This window comes from Castor canadensis, chromosome 6 (genome assembly GCF_047511655.1).
Source record: "Castor canadensis chromosome 6, mCasCan1.hap1v2, whole genome shotgun sequence".
In the NCBI taxonomy this organism is placed as follows: domain Eukaryota; kingdom Metazoa; phylum Chordata; class Mammalia; order Rodentia; family Castoridae; genus Castor; species Castor canadensis.
Window position 1 is genome coordinate 7,925,718 of NC_133391.1, and position 13,922 is coordinate 7,939,639.

General features: G+C 53.9%; 2 protein-coding genes across 3 annotated transcripts; one reads left to right on the plus strand and one right to left on the minus strand.

The window, feature by feature from the left end:
- Positions 1 to 1,693: 1,693 nt before the first annotated feature.
- Ap1s1 (adaptor related protein complex 1 subunit sigma 1) lies at positions 1,694 to 8,251 on the plus strand. Its single transcript, XM_020173687.2, has 5 exons — positions 1,694 to 1,797; positions 4,102 to 4,280; positions 4,887 to 4,995; positions 6,026 to 6,163; positions 7,496 to 8,251. The coding sequence occupies exons 1-5, from the start codon at positions 1,795 to 1,797 to the stop codon at positions 7,541 to 7,543; spliced, it is 477 nt and encodes a 158-aa protein (XP_020029276.1). The 5' UTR covers positions 1,694 to 1,794; the 3' UTR covers positions 7,544 to 8,251.
- A 933-nt stretch (positions 8,252 to 9,184) lies between these two features.
- Positions 9,185 to 13,922, minus strand: Vgf (VGF nerve growth factor inducible). 2 transcript variants are annotated; one of them, XM_020173691.2, is made up of 3 exons: positions 13,865 to 13,922; positions 12,064 to 12,284; positions 9,185 to 11,559 (listed from the first exon to the last, which is right to left on the minus strand). In XM_020173691.2, exon 3 carries the CDS (start codon positions 11,537 to 11,539, stop codon positions 9,689 to 9,691), a length of 1,851 nt encoding a protein of 616 aa, XP_020029280.1. In that variant the 5' UTR covers positions 11,540 to 11,559; positions 12,064 to 12,284; positions 13,865 to 13,922; the 3' UTR covers positions 9,185 to 9,688. The 2 variants fall into 2 exon arrangements, with proteins under 2 accessions (XP_020029280.1, XP_073931748.1); XM_074075647.1 differs by lacking the exons at positions 12,064 to 12,284; positions 13,865 to 13,922 and adding an exon at positions 11,686 to 12,049.

Here is a 13,922-nt window from a genome sequence, read left to right on the forward strand (position 1 = left end):
CAGCCAACTGCAGTCTAAAAATACTAAACAAAAAATCCCAGAAGTAAACAACTCACAAGTTTCAAATCGCACACCATTCTGATGATTCTTGCTCCATCCCAAATCATCTCCTTGTCTAGAATATCTACACTGAATACACTACCCACTCAATAGTCACTTAGCCATCTCAGTTATCAGTTCCACTGTAGCAGTACCACAGCGATTATGCTCAGGTATCCAGTATTTTACCAGTGGTGGCTCCAAAGCACAAGAGTTGTAATGTTGCAAATTTATTACAGAACATTGTTATAACTGTTCCATTTTATTATTAGTTACTGTTGTTAGGTTATTTCTGTACCTCATTTATAAATTAAACTTTATCATAGGTATATAGGTATGTATGTATATGAAAAAACATAGTATATACAGGGTATGCTACAGTCCAGGGTTTCAGGAATATTGGTTTCTGTTCTTGGAATATAATTCCCAAGGACAAGGGGGGCACAATAGTATTAATTTTTCAACCTAACAAAATATTCCTCTCTTAAATTCTTATTCCTTTAGTTTACAGAGAGAGCTAAAAGTGAGGAGGGTGTAATTTGTACTATTTACACCCTCCTCACTTTTACTCCTCAGTCTAATTTACATCTGTCCCTTTTTAGTTTTGGCTCATGCTAACCTTTTAAGAATCTTTTTGAGCTGGGTGCTGGTGGCTCACACCTGTAATCCTAGCTACTCAGGAGGCCAAGATCAGGAGTATAGCAGTTCAAAGCCAGCCTGGGCAAATAGTTCGCAAAACCCTATCTCGAAAAATATCCATCATAAAAAAGGGGGGAGGAGGCTGGTGGAGTGGCTCAAGGTGAAGGCCCTGAGTTCAAGCCCCAGTACTGCAAAAAAAAAAAAGAAAAAAAGAATCTCTTTGAGCTGGCCTCAGTGACTCACCTCTGGCTACTCAGGAGACAGAGATTAGAAAGATCGTAGTTCAAATACAGCCCAGGCAAATAGTTCAAGAGACATTATCTCAAAAATACCCAACACAAGGCAGGGACTGGTGGAGTGGCTCATGCGGTAGAGTGCCTGCCTAGCAAGCGTGAGACCCTGAGTTCAAATCGAAGTACCGCCAAAAAATCATTCTTGTTTATTCCCCTTTTGCCTTATTTCACGATCTTCCTTAGATCTTGGACAAGCATTCTGTCACTAAGATACACCCCCAGCCTCCATTCCATTCCTTCTACATCACCCCCTTTTCTCTTATACCTCTCAACCTTCTCATTTTCTACACATTTCTCTTGAGTGGTGTCTGCTGCCCCACCACTACCCTTTATCTTCCTGTTCTCCATATTATTCCCCCTCTCCTACATCCAATTCTCACCCTGTTCCCTCACAAGTGTCATTCCCTTTCATTAGTCCTCCCTGCACCCTCACAAACTCCATCGATCGTCTCATTCACCTCTCACCCCTTTTCCCGCCTTTTCCCCCCCTAAGGCTCCAAAGCGCGAGGACCGCATTGTCCTCTTCCCCACCATCCTCCATCCAACCCACAAGACAACCTTGTTACCATGACAACCGAGCTTCTCTAAGCTGAAGTCAAGGACCTGGTTGCCATGGCTTCCGCTTCTCCGCCTCCAGCCCCGCCCGCGCGCGGCTGCAGCGTTGGCGCCTGCGCAGTACGCTGCGCGATGGGTCTCCCGATCCGGGGCGGAATGGGGCGGGGCCTCAGCCGGGAGGGAGGGAAGGAAGAGAAAGGATAAGAGAGGGAGTGGAGCTGGCGCCTACGGTGGCCGAAGAGGGACGCGCTGAGCCGGAGGCTGCAGGATGGTAGGTTGTGCAAAGAGGGAAGGGAGGGGGAACCGAGGGGCGTGGGCTGCACCTGCGGGGGTCCTCGGGGGCCGCCCTTGGAGGGAGTCGCTCTGTCTTCCCTCGAGTCCTCAAAAGCCCCACTTCCCTGAGCCGGTGGGCGAGCCGGCCTGAGAAGGAAGAGCTGGAAATGGCACTCGGGAGAGGGGCGGGGAGGGGACACGTTTGTAGGGCGAAAGGGGACCGATTAGGGGGCGACAGGACCGTCAGAGCTCGGAGAAGTACTCCGGTCTTGGCACTCGGTCCAAGGGACCCCGAGCACTGCCGCAGGGAAGTGGCTGGAGGAGAGGGTCGCTAGGGTCTGTTCGGGGAGGGAGGGAGCAGAGGTCGCGGGTCACCGAAACCCTCTTCAGTGCGACTGGAGCAGGGCTTATGGGGGAGCAGAGTGTGGGAGAGGATAGTTTCCGGGTTTGAGGAGTGAACGCCCTGCCGGGGTTCCTGGCCATGCTCAGCCCAGAGCTGGGCTGAGATGTGCAGGCGGCGTGGGCTCCACGATTTGCTGTCGGGGACCCAGGCTTTGGGATCCCCAGGTCCGGTGCTCTTAGAGCTGCACCTTCCCCCTCCCCCTTAACCCGTTCTTTTTCCGGAACCCAGGCCTTCCGTCTTCCTGCTAGCTACTCCCACCACCCCCCCACCCCCGATTTTAGACTTGCTAGTCTCCCTTGCGCCCCTCGGTTCTCTTCATCCACCACCAAGGGGGCGCACAGCGGGGGAGGAGGGGTGAGAGGAGACAATTCTCCTGAATTTTAATTTTAGCTTACTAAACTAGTACGGTTGCACACCCCAGTTCCAGCCCTGGTAATGTCCACGGAGAGGAGAACTGCTGGAAAATGAGTCCACGATGTGGCGCCTGGAGCCCTGGTACTGGAAAGCTGGGGCGCACTGGGTAGTAAGAGCTCTGCACCCCATCACACTCCACCAAGCATGCCCTTTGATCTACAGATATTCCCTAGGGGAGCCACCCTGAGTGATAATGTCCCCAGTGAGGAACTGAAAGGGAGACTGGCCACCTGGTATCTGGGAAAGAGTGGGTCATAGCAGGAGTATCCTAAAAGAAAGAAAAGTTAAGTGAAAATTATAGGGACCAAGCCAGGCGCTGGTGGCTCATGCCCATAGTCCTAGCTACTTGGGAGACTGAAATCAGAGGATCAAGGTTAGAGATCTCATCTCCAAAATAACCAGAGCAAAATTGATTGGAAGTGTGGCTTAAATAGTAGAGCGCCTGCTTTGCAAGCATGAAGCTCTGAGTTCAAACCCCAGTTCCACCAAAAAAAAAATTAATAATATTAAATAAATATAGGGACCAAGTGCATGGGTGGCTGAGGAAAGAGAAGGGTGGAATTTGAACATTCCTGATGGCAAATGTGGTGTTGGATCTATGTCCATATGTGGAGAAGGATATCGTGGGCCTAACAGTGGCTGGCAGTGTGTTGGGGACATCAGCCACAGCTTGTGGCTAAGGCTAGGTGGGGATTTGAAGTAACAGACAAGATACCCAATCAACATGGCAGTGAATAGACAGACAATAGAAGATAACTGGCATCTCTTTGGCATCACTATGATTTGCTTGTCACTTTGCTGACATTTTGCTTCCTTTGGAAATTAGAGTTAGGAAACAAGCCATCAGGGAATAGTAATAATATCTAACATGTTATATAGTGCCTAGTATGTGCTAGGCACTGTTACATATATCAACTCATTTAATCCCTCTAACAGCTCTATAAGGAAGGTAATTTTATCATTTCCATTTTACAGATAAAGAAACTGAGGATGAAAGACATAAAGTAATTTCCAAAGACCATACCGAACTAGGAGAGCCAGGATTTGAACCCAAATGAGAGGCAGAAGCTCCAACTTCCCCCAGAACGAAAGATTCCTGTTGGTGGGAATATCCAGAATTTACAGCAAGGGGCTGGATTTTTTTTTTTCTCGGCAGCACTGGGGTTTGAACTCAGCACCTCACACTTACTAGGCAGGCACTCTTACCACTTGAACCACTTCACCAGCCCTTTTTTTGTGATGGGTTTATTCAAGAAAGGGTCTTTTTTAACTATTTGCCTGGGCTGGCTTCAAACCAAAATCCTCCAGATCTCTGCCTCCTGAGTAGCTAGGATTACAAATGTGAGCCACTGGCACCTGACTTGGGCTAGATTTTTGAAACAAGTAGGAGCTGAGAGTAGAGAAGACTAGACTGGAGTGTTTACGGAGAAAAGCGACTCAGAACGAAATCACTGCCCCTCAGCTCTGGTCCTCCCTCTCCTCTAGATGCGATTCATGCTGCTGTTCAGCCGGCAGGGGAAGCTTCGGCTGCAGAAATGGTACCTGGCCACATCAGACAAGGAAAGAAAGAAGATGGTTCGGGAGCTTATGCAGGTTGTTCTGGCTCGCAAACCCAAGATGTGCAGCTTCTTGGAGTGGAGAGACCTCAAAGTTGTCTATAAGAGGTGACACTCCACCTACTTTCTGACTGCTGGATTGGAGTTAGGCAGTGGGTTAAAATCGCTGAGAAATAAGTGTGTCTAAGGTCAGAGAGAACTGAGAGCTAAGGACACATGGAAGACAGTGATAAACAACAGCTTCTGTTACTTTCCAAACTCCCCCTTGAAGCAATTCTTGTTCTCCACTTGGTTTTGCTCGAGCCTGACTCTTGCCTCCTGCACAGACTTCTGTCAGGCTCTATCTTGTCCATGACACATGTCCCTTGCAATCTCATTCATTATTCAGAGCCCTGCCCCACTTTTCCTAACATCTACATACACACATGCGCACACACTCTGGTTCCTTCTCTGAGCAGGTGAATTAGTTGGTTCAGGTTTTTGCTGAGTCAAACTGAGCAGGTCAGAGGCCAGGAAGGAAAGAGCATGAATCTTTGCTTGTTTCTGAGGGCAGCAAGAGACAGAATGAGTTACTCTGCATATTCTGAGGTTGCCCTGCTTGTGTTTGCCTGTGTTCAGTCAGGACACAGACCTTGGGCTGGTCAGAGGTTCAAGCCCAGATTGCCTGGGTCCCAAAGCCAACTTCCAGATATGCCTCATGTGCCCCCTTCTCAGGTATGCCAGCCTGTACTTCTGCTGTGCCATTGAGGGCCAGGACAACGAGCTTATCACACTGGAGTTGATCCACCGATATGTCGAGCTCCTGGACAAATACTTTGGCAGTGTAAGTCTCCCTTTTCCATACCCAGCAATCCCCTCTTTGTGCTAAACTTTGAGGAAAGCCCATCTATCTAGTCTCTGCCCTGGAAGTCTCAGGGGAGGGTTGAAGTTGGAGCCGTGAGAACTTATATTAATCTCCCTTTTTAAGCTCTAAGCCTATTAGCCAGGTCCCTTAATCAGCTCTGGGATGGAGAGAAGGGGGGAGGGAGAGGGCAGAATCTGGCACTTAATCTCCATAGGGAGCTCAGTCCAAGGACAGAGACCAAGTTCAGATTTTGGCAGTGGTTCCTGACCTTGGCTTTGTACTAGATCTTCTGGAGAGTTTTTCAAAAAACAGTGATGCCTAGACTCCCACCCCCAAAGAGTTCCAGTTAACTTTTCTGGGCTTTGGCAGATAGTTCATATCTTAGATGTAGCATAGTAAAGACTTCATAATTTGTATCCCGCTTAAAAATTTACAAATCTCTTTTGAGTTCTCTTGTTTGCTCCTCATTTGTCCTATAGGTAGGTGTTGGTATCTCCATTTTTAGATGGGAAAACTGAAGCTCAGAGATATTCCCTGATGTGTACATCTAACTTAGTATTGGCACAGCCCTGCTTGGGATTCAGGTCATACACAACATGGACCAGGATCTCTTCCTTCCCTTCCGCACAGCGCCTCCCTTGGGCAGGAGAATTGCCCAGCCTCTAGTGGGAAAAAAGCCACAGATCTTATGGGAAAGACAACAGGAATCACAGACAAGGATAGATTGGGACAACCACTATTTTAGGATCAGAGAGAAAAAAGCGAGAGGAAGGGAAGAAGACTGGGTGTGGTGGCACTTGCCTGTAATTGCAGCACCAAGCTACATAAACCTGGCCCCATCTCAAAAAAAACACAAAATAAAAAAAAAAAAAAACAGGAAAGGGAGAAAAAAATCCAAACTAAGTACTAAGGCCTGAGGGTTAAGTGGGCCTGAGACTGGCAGCAAGAAACCAAGGTGGGCAGTGGGAGACTGGGGTGCATCTCAACTCTCAACTCTGCCCTTTCCCAGGTGTGCGAACTGGATATCATCTTCAACTTTGAGAAGGCTTACTTCATCCTGGATGAATTTTTGATGGGGGGGGATGTCCAGGACACCTCCAAGAAGAGTGTGCTGAAGGCTATTGAGCAAGCCGACCTGCTACAGGAGGTATGGAGCAGGGACAGTGAGGAGGATGAGTACTGTGGCAGAGGGGACCTTCCCTCTCCTGGACACTCTTCTCATCTACGACGGGGCCCCCTCCCTGTGGTGTCTAGCCCCCACCACGCCCAACTGTACAGCTTGCCTTCAAGCCCTGATCCCACAAGGTGGAAGGTAGAGCTGATGGCTCTCCTTACTAATTGTCTCCTCCTCCTTCCAAGCTCTGTCCTCCTCCAAGACCCAAGGAGTCTCTGGTCCTGGCCAAATCTCTTTGACTCCTTAAACACTTCTCTTGGCCTTAAGGATTTCTCAGAGAGTTGGAGAAGAGATAGATGGTAGATCAGACTTTTCTTCCCTGATTTCATCCCCATTTGTGTGTGTGTGTGTGTGTGTGTGTGTGTGTGTGTGTGTGTGTGTGTGTGTTGCTGGGGATTGAACCCAGGGCCTTGTGCATGGTAGGTGAATCCTTTACCAGTGGAACTATGTCTCTAACATTTGTCACCATCTCACCACAGACACACACACACACTCAAAAACCTCTATTTCTTACGAACAAAAGGCTGTCAAGGTTTGGGCTGGGTTGGAGGGCGCCTAGATGTTGGATGTTGGATGTGTGCTATCTAATGCCCCATTCCTGCCTGCCCCCTCTCTGCTGTGCCACTGTTGAGTCTTGGTGCAGGGAGATGAGTCACCAGAATCTGCAGTGATGAGCTGGCCTAAGCTGGCTCTGAGGAGGGGGAGAGATGAGGGTGGGGGGTGGGGATGCGACAGGGGCTCATCCCTGCAGGAAGAGAAAGGGCAGAACTGAGCTTGCCACCCCACTGGTCCAGCTTACACACACACACATACACATATATACACACATACATGTGCCCTGGCACATACAACCCCCAGTTACCAGTGCTCTGCTCAGACCCTAATGACTCATCTCTCAGCAATCTGGTTCACCTTCCCTCTGGGACCTGGTGCCAATCTCTAACAACCCCTTCCCAAAAAAATAGGACCCAACCATCTGCAACCCCTCTGAATAACAGGTTTCCTCTTCATGCCTTTATGCTTCAAGTTCTAAGGCTGTTTCTCCCCAGCTCTGGGATTTGGATTCTAGGTGGTGATGGACTCCTTGCCACTGTGGGTGCTAGGGGTGGGGCGTGGAGGCCAGTGAGCTCCCCGAAAGGGCTCATAGCGTTCCAGCCTTGGGCTCATGTTGGCTTTTCTCCCCCACCTCATGTCTCTCTGTGCTTCCCCCACCCCAACTCCTGCCTCATCGTGACTGCTGTTATCTTGCCCACCCTGTCTGCCCCTCCTGGTGTCTCTGTGTCACTGTGTCTGTCTTTGCCTCAGGAGGATGAATCGCCTCGCAGTGTGCTGGAGGAGATGGGTCTGGCATAACCCGAACTGGCCGGGCCCTGGAGACGGGGGAGCCTGGGGAGAGGCAGGACATGGTGGCTGCTTCTCCCACATCCCCCCCAGGGCCCTTCTCTTGGTGGGACCCAGCTGCCCCTCCTCTGCCACCTCACCCTTGGAGGGAGCTGTGGGCTCTGGCCCTTCAAACATTCCTTCCCTCCACCCCCTACCTTTCCCAAGGAAGGTTTTAGGAGCTAGGAGGCAGGAAAGTATAACCCAGACAGGGGTGCTATTTGGCTTTCATTCCTTACCTTTGAGGAACCGATGTTAACCCAAACTTACTCCTCTCCCTTTCACTGTAAATATATAAATATGTCAGGTTAAAGGGAAAAGGTTTTCAGGGCTCTTCTCTCCCCTCTGTCCCAAAACCTACCTCCACCCCTCCCCTTAGCCAGCCAGGGCAGCTTCTCTGCCTGGGAGGGGGCGGGGCTTTTCCCTCACCTGCCCCCACTTCCTCCTCTGCTGCATTGGGGCCCCTTGTCCAATGCCAGGAGAGGAACAACATAGTTAATTTTTTTCTAACTTTGCCACTTTGAGGGAAGGAAGGGCTGGGGGAAGGGCGGACTTTCTGGGACACAGGCCCTGCTCCTCCACTTGACATTCTGGGTGTGGCAGGAGCTAAGGGGTGGGGTGGGCAAAGTATCTGCCTTTATTTCCTTTCTTCTGAAATAAAAGAAAAAAACATTTCTGGACTTTACTTGTCTCTGGCTCTGTGAAGGAGGACTGGGCTACTCACAGGATGCCACTGGCTTCCATCAGGAGGACAAGGGCACATTGCCCATTATTAGCCTTTTCGACAAACAGGTTTCCAGGCTTAGGAAGAAAAAAAAAATAGGGGACATACAGTTAAATATGAATGGCAGATATCCATCCTGTGCAGTGTTGGGGATGCATTTATTCTAAACACATGTCCATTTGTTTATCTGGAGTTGAAATTTAGATGTCCTGTACTTTATCTGTCACCTTCACTGCAAACAGATTTGTGTGTTCATTTCCTCTATTACCCCTGCCTTCACCCAGAGAGGGACAAATCCTGGGGACGTGTATGGTCCACTTTTAAAATTTCTTTGTGCAGTATTTAATGTTACAGTTTTATATGGGGAGGTAATGAGTTCAAGGGTTCATGCTTATTAAAGGATTGAGAAATGGCTTAAAGCAGGATGTTTCTGTGTCTTGCCAGCCCCTTTTTACACTCCTTGTGAAATACCTAGGACCTGGGAGTTCCCAGAGAAAGTGAAGCGAATTGTTGGAACCCCCAGGACCATGGTAAAAAAAATCCCCAGAGCACAGTGCCTAGTCAGACTGTGAGGTGACTTTTTATTTTGAACTAGAAGCTTGCTAGGCTCATTGTAGACAACTGGTTCTTCTGCCAAGACCTAGAGAGTCCTAAGGACTTTAACCTTGCCTTGGGAATGGGGTTTCTTAATGAATGAAATACTTCTCTCTTCCCAAATACAGTATCACATCTTTTCCCCCACTCAACCTTCGCTTTGGTCTGGGGAGGAGGTTGGGGTAGGAGCCAAAGGAATATAATTGGCTCTGTGGTTGGCGCTTCCTTCACCGCCCCTTGGGAAGGACCACAAGAGGCCCAAGGGGACGGGTGAATAACGGAGAACAAAGTCCTAATAAAATAGTCACTTTTATTTCTTAGCAAAACTATTTCCTCCGTGAGGGGTATTTACAACGGGAAAGAACGGGTAACTTCACAGCGATTTGGAGAGGGTAGAGAGGCTCAGGGGAGGCCCGAAGGGCGGGAGACAGACACACTTTTTCACACAATTAATTGGAACTGCTTTTCCGGTTTCGGACGGGGACGTCCCGAGCGAAACTAGACGGGGACGGTTCCCCGCGGGGGAGGGAAGAGGAGGGAACTCGCACAAACCACCAGCCTGCCTGGTCAAGCCCCGGATCGCCCGTAAGTTTTGGGAGTTCGCGCTTCGGACCCGGGAAGAGGTTTAGCAGGTCCCAGCAAAGCCCGGGAACCTGGCGGCCCGGGGACAGGGCGGGGCTGGGCGGCAGCCGAGGGGCGGGGCCAGGGTGCATGCAAACACCGAGAGGGCGGAGGAGTGACACGGAGGGGGGAGTGGCGGCGCGCGCGACTGGGGCGCGCGGGGGCGGGGCCTGGGCGGGTCATGGGCGCCGGAGCAGCACGTGCTCGATGTAATTCTCCAGCTCCTCCTGCTCCTGCAGCCGGCGCTCCTCCGCCTCTGCCTCCTCCTGCGCGCGCCGAGCCTGGGCCTCCGGGTCGGGATAGTGGCGTGAAGGAGGCAGGGCGTGGTGGAAGTGGCGGCGGCGGAAGGCTGCAGGAGGCTGCAGTGTTCGCGGCCGAATGTAGTTGGGAAAAGGGTGGTAGGGCCCTGGGGGAAACACCTCATCCTCCTCCCGATCCCAGGGTGGGAGCACTTCGTTCCAGTCCGGCAGCTCATCTCGAGCGGTGGCGGGGGCAGGAGGAGGGGGTTGCGGAGAGCGGACGTGGGCGGGGGCGGGGGCGACCCGAGGAGGCGGCACAGGCTCTGGAGGGGCGTTCTTCTTCCGCTTCCGCTTCTCCTCCACCTCCTCGATGATGCTGACCACGTCGTCGGCTGGCAGGTGGAGTTTGGTGGACAGCTCAATGAGGCTATCTATCGTCTGAGGGTCCATCTCCTCGTCGTCGTCCTCCTCCTCCCCGCCCTCTTCCGCCCCCTCAGCCTCCTTCCTCCGGTGGCCTGGCGTCTCCTCTTGGGAGCGCTTGTCCTCGGCTCCGGCTTCCCCGTCCTCCTCCTCCTCCGCAAACAGTAGCGCGTTCTGCCGCGCCCTCTCCGCCTCCTCCGCCTCGGCCTCCGCCTCGGCCGCCTCCTCATCCTCTTCCTCCACCCTTTCCTCCCCGCCGCGTCTCTCCTGCTCCGCCTCCTCCACCCTCTCGCTCTGTCGCCCCTGCTGCGTCTCCTGCAGCCCCCGACCCCCCAGGTCTCGCTGATGGGCCCCGCCCTGCAGCAAATATTGGAGCAGCAGGTCCGAGGCCAGGTCTGCCAGCCGCTCTTCCTGCGCCGCGGCCTGCCGTGTGGCCTCCGCTTGCCGCCGCCCGGCCTCTACCTGCGCCAGCCCTTGCTGTAGTAGGCGCTCCCCGGCTTCGGAGCCGCCCAGGAGTGAGCTCTCCAGCCGACGCGCCTTGGGGAAGGGAGCGCCCAGGCCTTGGTATGCCTTGGATAAGGGTGCCAAAGCCTCGCCTAGGTGTGTTTTAGGGGAGGACAGTCCTTCCCCGAACTGGTGGGTTTCGGGAAGGGGCCCATTCTCGGGCATACGCGCCTGGAATTGCGAGGGGGCCGGGGGCGACAGAGGCGCGCGCTCTGGAACGCGCGCCTGGAACTCTCCCCAGGAAGCGCGCCACACACGCTCCGGCCCAGGACTCTCCAGATTGACTCGGGTCAGCGTGTGCGTGCGGGTTTCCGTCTCTGCAGCCGCTGTCTCTTGCTGGCGCTTGGCACTGCTCGGACTGAAATCTCGAAGTTCCTGGAGCAGCGACGCTAGCGTCTCGAGCTCCTCAGAGGGGTCACCCGCCTCGGGACCATTCTCCTGAGTCTGAGGACGAGGCGGAGCCGCGGGCGCTTGGGTCTCTGGCGCCGGGAGGCTGTGGGTCTGGCTGCGCACGGTCTCGGTCAGCAAAGCTTCTGCCGCTGCCTCTCCTGGCTCCTGCTGGGAGCCGCCCGGCGCCGGGGGTGAAGCTGGGCGGTCAAGTGTCTGCAGCAGCACCGCGGCCAGCGCCCGAGGATCCACGCCCTGGAAAAGCTCTCCCTTGTCCTGCGGCTCGGAATTTCGAGCGGCTCGGACCTCTGGGGTGCTGTCATCCTTTGGCCCGGGCACTGCGTCCCCAGCTACTGGCTCCTTACGCTCAGAGCTGAGGGGAGGGGGCTGGGCCTCAGGGCGCCCGGGAGGCGCTGCACCCAGCCCCTTGACCAGTAGTAGGAAGAAGAGGACGGAAGCCCGCAACCTGAGGGATTTCATGACCAAGGGGCTGCCAGAGACTGAAAAATAGAAGGAACAAAAAAAGAGGTGATTTCTGTAAGAATTCCCAGCGTTCTATTTCTATAGTCCCTACCCCCACCTTTAAGCAGGAAATTCCAGGGCTTCCCTCATCCCTCTAACCTTACCCAGAGGAGGGATGTTTAGGAGCAAACCAGGAAGATATGCCGATCTCTGGAGTCGTGTAAATGGAAAAAGAACACCCGCAACCCTCGCTCACCCAGTGCCTCCTCGCCCCCTTCCCTAAGCCATCTCACTGCCAGCGCCCACGTACTAAGCAGCAAGGATAAGGGGGGGGGGAAATCTCTGCTCCCTCCCCGCAGGACTTCCCGGATGGTGCGTGGGCGACTTCAGCAGCAAGAGAAAAGCTGCGACTCCCCCATATACCAGGGACCCTTACAAGGGGCACCCCTGCTGTGTTTTAACACCCCCATCGGACGAGAAGAGAACCCTCCCTCACACCCACGGGTGTTGAGGGTTTGCGGGACGGACAGCGGAGTATTTACCAGCCGGTGTCACGACGCGGAAAGTGTAGAGGAGGGTAGGGGTAGGGTAGGGACAGGGGAAAGATCGGGACCCGTCCGCCTTGGCTCCGAGCGATGGCTGGAGTACGAGCGACGGTCGAGGTCTGGCGTCCAATGGGCTGGGCTCTGCTGGGTCCGCACAGCTCCGGGCTGCTCGCTCGCTCCGACTTCAGCACGCTGGACAGCGCCCGCGAGTCCGCTGCCTTATAAAGGGGAGCGCTGGGGGTCACGTGGGCAAGCCCCGCCCCATTGACGTCAATGTTCATTCATGGGGAAGCGGGCGGGCGCCGGGTGAAGGGAGGACGCCCGGTGATTGGAGGACTGGAGCAGCTCCCGGTCTGCGCCTGCGCACTGGAGCCCTGGGCTGGAGGGGCGTGAGCTAGCTAAGCTCGGAGAAATGAATGAATGAATGAATGAATGAATGAATGAAATGCTGGGGCGGGCGGGGCAGGGGGCTATGAATGAATGAAGGAGGACGATGAGAAAAGGATGAATGAATGAATGGGAGAATGAATGGAAGGGTGGATGCAGAGACGCTAGAAGGCGGGAGGGTGGGTTACAAAGCAACCTGCAGCTGCGGAGCCCGTGTTGCTGAGCAGAATGGAAAGGGGACACCCCCAGCGTCTGAGTGGGCACCAGTAGGAGATCAATACTGGGTAGGGGGAGGATAAAGATTTGAAAGCCGGAGAGGGGACCGGGCGCCCTAACCCGCGACCGCCCGGTCCAAGGGGAACACGCCCAAGGACGGCGTGAACCTTAGTGAAGAGAGGCGGATCTGCGGGCGCTGCCTGCGAATCTGCGGTGCGGGGTGCCGGCACAGGGCCCCGGCCGATGGGTGGATCTTGCGGTTTGGGTAATCACATGGGAAAGGGTCCGAGTCAGAAGAGAAAGGGGGAAAATTGAGGATGTGTGTGCGTGCCTCTGGGTCGTGTCTATTCATGACCAATTCGTGTCGGAAGAAAAAGGTGTGTCTGTCCTTCTGTCCAACTGAATGCCATGCATGTCGGTGCCCCGCTGTACCCCTTTTCAGTCCACCTCTCTCCATCCTCCTCCAGCTTCTTTCCCTCCCGCGGCTCCCCCCACCCAAGGACATTTGGAGGGCGAGAACAGACCAGGTGGGGAGGGGGTTGCGCAGGTGTGTGTGGGTGACTCAACTCCGGCTCCCTCCACCGCTTAAAGGGAAGGTTTGAAAGCGAAGAAGGGGGGGGGGCGCTGCAACGTCAGAGATAGACCCTTTCTGTCTCCAGACCCTTGGACCGTATCTCCTGCCAAAGGGGCTGGGGCTGGGGGCTTGGACATCTAGAGGTTCCGGGAGTTGGGGGCGATGACGCACAGATTGCGCAGAGAGAATCCATCAACTAGCTGGTCTGGTGAAGGGAGACCAGGCGTGGGCGGGGTTGGGGGGAGGACGGAAATGGGGAGGGGGTAGGGGAGAGGGGAAGGTGGCCAGGGGAGCAGCCACTGCAGGAATGGAGGGGAGGGAAGAAGGGAGGGAGGGGGGGTGGAGGGGGCTGCAGTGCAGGCAGAGAGCAGTGCGGGGGCGTGGGCAGGGAAAGGGGGGAGTGACAATGACACACACCAGACACACAAGAACTGCGGACACAGGGGCGCTTATGGGCACAGGCAGGGCACCCGCACCCTGAGACTTGAAACCAGGATGGGGCTGTCTGTAGGGACTCAAAGCCTCTTTCAGGGCCTGTCTTAGCCCCCTCCTCATCTTTTCCTGGTACTGACCCTCATTCTAAGCCACCTCTAAACACAGACACACCGCACACACACTCACGTGCTTTCCCTTTACAGCCAGCAGTGGCTTCTTGCTTCCATCAGTGGCTTGACTTTCC

Coding starts and splice junctions, on each gene's coding strand:
- Ap1s1 (XM_020173687.2), top strand. Junction 4,281..4,886: donor CTCAAAGTTGTCTATAAGAG/GTGACACTCCAC, acceptor CCCCCTTCTCAG/GTATGCCAGCCTGTACTTCT. Junction 6,164..7,495: donor AAGCCGACCTGCTACAGGAG/GTATGGAGCAGG, acceptor TCTTTGCCTCAG/GAGGATGAATCGCCTCGCAG.
- Vgf (XM_020173691.2), bottom strand. CDS start 11,539: ATGAAATCCCTCAGGTTGCGGGCTTCCGTCCTCTTCTTCCTACTACTG.